This window comes from Oryzias melastigma, linkage group LG19 (assembly GCF_002922805.2).
Source record: "Oryzias melastigma strain HK-1 linkage group LG19, ASM292280v2, whole genome shotgun sequence".
Taxonomy (NCBI): domain Eukaryota; kingdom Metazoa; phylum Chordata; class Actinopteri; order Beloniformes; family Adrianichthyidae; genus Oryzias; species Oryzias melastigma.
In genome coordinates, this window is record NC_050530.1 from 6042435 (window position 1) to 6048048 (window position 5614).

General features: G+C 32.3%; 1 protein-coding gene across 1 annotated transcript in view; it reads right to left on the reverse strand.

Annotated features, from left to right (window-relative positions):
* Window positions 1-5614, reverse strand: part of LOC112154310 (BRCA1 DNA repair associated) — a gene marked incomplete in the record, with an annotated part of 20981 nt that overhangs the window by 8185 nt on the left and 7182 nt on the right. Inside the window, 4 exon segments of the mRNA XM_024285163.2 lie at window positions 308-385; window positions 2680-2767; window positions 2850-2980; window positions 3666-3766. Coding sequence (XP_024140931.1) covers window positions 308-385; window positions 2680-2767; window positions 2850-2980; window positions 3666-3766 — 398 coding nt within the window.

The window sequence follows — 5614 nt, forward strand, 5'->3', positions numbered from 1 at the left end:
TTAACATTTAAATATTATAAAACAACAAATCCATGATGCGTGAAACTAGTTTGAAATAAAGTTAACAAAGTATATTGAAGATTTCTAAGCTTAATATAATATTTAACTTGAGCAAACGCTCCTGAAAAATTACAATTGAAGTGGAAATTTCCAGCGTACCTCATCCAGGAGTTTCTTTTGTTTGAAACATTCGGAAATCCCTGCAGAAAAAAATATATTTTTTAATCTTATTCATGTCTAACTCTCAAGATCACTCTGTTTTTGTAAAGACTTTCGGTTCTGGAATTATTAAATGAACCAAACTCACACTGGAAGCTGACGACCCACTTCCTGCCTGCAATTCCAAGGAAATACTTTAGGGTGCGCTCACAGACCAGCTCATCATCTAGTAGTAAAAGAAAGAAAAACAGGTTCAGACAATATCTTTCAATATTTCAAAATAAAAGCTTTTTTATTAAAAAAAAAAATAAAAAATAAAAATTTTTGCTAATCGAGTCGACCAAAGCAGAATTAAAGACAAACTAAAAATCTAGAAATAAACGACAAAAATTGGAGGATTAAACAGCTTCTATGCATGAATAAGAAACTGGTCTTCCACTGTTTGCTTGGCTTTAAGTTTGTCGTGTTTAAGCAAGCGAGGAAACTCATCTGAGCTCCGTTCAAACCAAACAAGGGAACTCTGCTGAATTTAAGGACGCGAAAGTAAACTGTGATGTGGTTCAGAGACGATGTAAACACACACGGCTTACGCAGTGGAGCAAAGGGCAAACAGACGAACAAATGCAGAGGAAATTTACTTAAGCACAAATGTTTGTAGCTTTTCTGACCAGAGTAAGAAACCTTTAAAAGACTCACTCTGATACAAATTGTGTTTTTCAAAGACCATCGTTCAAAAGTTTGGAGTCGCTTCCTATTTTTGACAGATTTTTTGTGATAAATTACTTTAAAAAAGACAATTCTAGCTGCAAACGTCTAGTTTTTGGTGCATTATTGACACAGATGAAGGCTACAAGATGATTAGAAAACCCTTCTGCAATCATGTTAGCAGACATTCTTTTGAGTTTAATTCTTGTGGGGTCAAATAAAGGCTAAAAATGGTCAGAAAAAGATCAATTTCATGTGAAACTCAACTATTTTTCTAAGAAATAAAGACTATTCCATGCAAAAAATGCAAACAGATTTCATTCAATCTTCAATGTTGACGCTGAAGGCGTTTATTTCTCAATCTGGAGACTAAAATTTACTTATCTACTTGCTCAGTTGAGCAGCAGAGGCTCCACACTTGTCTTCTACTCCGTTTAAAGCCTGTTTGTGCTGTTCTCTAAAGAGACAAGTACACACTGTTGGAGGGAAATCTTCCATTCTCTTTTGAAGTTTTCTTTTTCAGGCCATTTTGAGGGTTAATCATCTGTTAAGCCTTCTGACACAATGAGTAGACATATTATTCACAGAACATTGGTATGATAGTGGCTGGAAATGGAAACTTATTTTGATAATGCACCAAAAAACAGACATTTCCAGCAAGAATAGTCATTTTTTAATCATGTATAGTGTGTATTTTGATTAGTTTATCTTAAAAAAAAATAGAAACATTTCTATTTAAACATTATTGTATATAAAGAAAATTAAGTTCAAAATTGCATTTCCGAATACCATATTTTGCGGAGTTTAAGTCGTAGGTTTATTTTCATAGTTTAACCAGGAATCCGACTAGTACTCTGAGACTAATTTTTTTTTTCATTTTTAACATAAATAGGCTCATATATTTGTTATTTTCCCACTAATATCTGGTTGCCCTTTTAGTGTTGTTTCCGCTAACAACCACTAGAGGGCACTCTAGAGGTGTGTATCAGTACTGACAATAACAGAAGAAGAAGAGTGGTCCAAAAATAACAAAGAGTAGAATCTTTTAAACTTTAATATTTTTCTTATTTGCATTGAAACATTATTAGTATAGTTTTTATTTTTTGCCGACTAATGTGATAACATTTAAGGAAACATTGAACTTGCATCTAATCTTTGATCACAATCAGATCTTTGTTTTTATTTTCTAATATTAGACTTCATTTCTATGAAAGTTTGAATTTTGAGAGTTTAAATAAGTGGAAAAAAAGTGTGAAAATGTTTGTGTCTGTCTGAGAAATGTGTACAAGATGTGTAGTGAGGACTTTTTTAGTCTTAAAGGATCTATAATAATTATAAAAAACAATGAAGATGGCTACTTTTAATCTATTTTGGGTTATTTTTAGAACTTAATACCCGTAATAAACAAGAGACTCCATAAAAAGTTTACTCTTTTTAGTAAAACATTTTGTTGACATTCATGTAAAAAATTCTAGACTAAATTTTTTCATATTAATCTGATAGCAAAAGAATAAAATGTTGAAGTTTTAGGGTGTAAATTTGCCAACCAGATTCTATCCCATAAACGGTCTTGTGACAAAACCAAAAGACAAAGTTTGCTCCGATCAGAACTTTGTTCTCCTCACTAGTCGATTCTGTTGCCAGGAAACAACCAAACATTAAAATAGTTGCTTGGTTGAAATGGTGCTTTGGAGACGAGAAGCTTCCAAATTAAACTAATCGATCAAAGAGGATAATTAGCTACAAGTGCATGAGCGGAGCAGAGGGTGAAATAAAAAAAATGGAGTGTTTTAGACCAGCGGTGGAGAAACGTACCTGTACGCATGATGACATGAGTCACCTCTGGACTCACATGGGAAACCACACGCGCTCCAACCCTCTTGGCGAACTTTTTCACCATCATCTGTTGGCGGCAGCAACCAGTGAGTCTCTGATTCTTATAAAAATGCTTGGAATAAAAAATAAATAATAGAAATAGGAGGCACCTGCTCAGTGGGGCCCAAACCAGAAGAAACGAACACCAGCTTTCCTTTAGCTCCTGCTTTTGGAGGGCTGGTGTTCTCTTTGTCATCTTGTCCGTCTGGAGGTGACGGACGTTTCTGGACCGTCCTGGAGGCTGATGGGATGATAGGAACCGGAATCAACACAAAGACAACAGTGCAGAATCATTTATTCAACTTACGGCATTTGTGGTTATAAAAATGTCATTTCAGGAAGTTTTACTCTGACAAGGTCATTAAAGAAAAGCAAAAAATGTAGTTTTATATGGAAGTCAAAAACAACCCATCCTTTTTCTTTACCGTTTTCTGATGATAACGGGATTCATTACGTGCTTTCACGTGATAATGAGATGGAGGATCTCGTTATCATCAGAAAACTGTCAAAAAAAAGAAAAAGAAAGCAGGTTGTTTTCAGATTCTATAGTTTTTTTACATATTTTTCATAATTCTTTATTAAAAACAAATTTAAATGCAGAAATGTTTTATAAATGTAGCTTCCTCCTACTGTTTCCATAGCAACTACAGGACGGAAGCAACACTCAGGTGCTGCAAATCATAGACATAATTAACTAATCTTCAGCCTCTCTGATCACCTTTAAAAGTTTTTACAGGAAAAATATCTATAGATAATTACATTAAAAAGAAAAGGAAACATTTGTAGTTTGTTTGCGTTTTCTTTCACACCAATTTTAAACCTTAAACACTAAACAAATGAGGTTTTCTGGTAGTTTTTCTGTATTTCTGGTCATATAAAGCTGAATTAGTGAGCTCCTGAGCTTTCATGGCTATTTCTCTACTTACCCGTCTCTGTGGCGTCCCCGTGACTCTGTATGGCGGTGTCAGTCGCCACCTTTTCATCGGATGTCACAGTTTTGGCATCTTTTCCACCTGGAAAATCCATCCTGCAAAAGAAATTTGTGTATAAACTCAATTTTTTTATCATTTAAGTAAATGTGTTATTTACTTCTCCTATTAATTTAACCTTATAGATGACTTAAAACAAGTTTTTTCTGAAAGTAAATAGAAGAAGGTGCTCAAAATTGAAAAGAATTAACATTTTCCTACAATCCCAGAACAACTTTTAAAGACAACATTTCAGATTATCTGCAGGACTTTTGAATTTTCATGAACCTTTAAGTAAATTCACACATAGAAACCGCTGTTTGTTTATTATATTAAAGGAGAATAAGAACACAACAGAAAAGAAAATAACTAAGTAAAATGCATATAAACTAATAAACTGTACTTTGAAATAAAATTGGTAACTCTTTTTCTATTTAAAATTTAAAACAGATTTTTTTTTGCTTGAGGTTATTTTCTGTTATTTTTTTTTTAGAGAGAAGTATGTTTAAAAAAAAGTGATTTCTGCTAAATTGGATAGTTACCAAGTGTGAACTTTTCTCCTTGAAACTCATCAATCGCATCAGAATTGTGTCATTTTTTTGGCTGTTTAACTTTTTTTTTTTATAAAATACTGTCCTGATCATTTTATCTGAACAAGCACAGACGTGATAAACCTCACACTTAAAATTGACATCCGAGTGAATGTTTTCTCAGAGTTTCAAGGTGAAAAGGTCGGCTGGGGCAGTCAGGCGGCGTGACAAATTACAAGTCGCCCCCACAAAAGGCTTTAAAGAACTTGAAGGACGCCGTCGATATTCTCTGACATTCCCTCACAGCATAAAAAAACACTTCAGGTTCACTAAGTGACTTAAAAGGGGACTTTTTTATACAAAGAATAAATAAAGAAAATATTTTCTTTATTAAGTTATTCAACAGAAAAAGAAAAAAAAATCCCCAAGAGACGTAAACAACTTTACTGCCTATTACATCACTGGATGGGAAAATCTATATTTTAAGTCGGTAAATTATTCCCCAAAAAAGTCTTTAAGTTTTATATCAAAACATTTATTATTAATTTATAGTATTTTATCATTTTGAGGGGGAGTTTACAACTTTTGCTTTAAAAATAAATATTTTTTTATTTAAATGTGTTGAAAAAAAATAAAAAAAACAGTAAAGGAAAGTGTTTTTAACTCTCAAACTTACATTTGTAGTAAATATGATTGCAGTTGAGGACCCACTCCAATGAAAATTATTGTAGCATTTAATAATAATAATAATATAAAACATTTAGAACCATGTTTCCAATAATATTTTAATTCAAATGGTGTTGAATCAGGAGCAGATGAAAACCAGTGGTTTGAAAAAGCTCAGGTTTGTGACGCAGCAACTGAAGACTTTTATTTTTGCTAAAACGACATAATCAAAATACGAGACCACGATTTTACAGTTAAAACTTTATGTCAAAAATTATATCTCATCTAAACTACTGTTTTCATAATATCTTTAAATCACTGAGTTAGCAACTAAACAAAACAAATACATATTTTAAATTTGTAGAAAAAAGGTAAAACGAGTAAAGAAAGCACAAGAGAAGAATTTTAACTTCTCAAACTGAGATTTGCAGTAAATATTCCTGGAGTTGAGCAGCTTTTTTAAATATATTTTAATGACAAATCCAGAAATATCAAATGCAACAAGCTGCAACAATTTTATGAATTTTGAGTCAAGAACAATGACATGAACCACATAGAACCAAAGGAGATAAACAACAACAAAATACAATAATTATTTTAGTAACTTTCATGCTACTAAGAAGAAAAAAAATTCTTAAAACTTTCCATCTGTTCACACTTTGTTCTTTATTTTCCATCTTTAGTGGACTTATAGAGTAATATATTTATTTC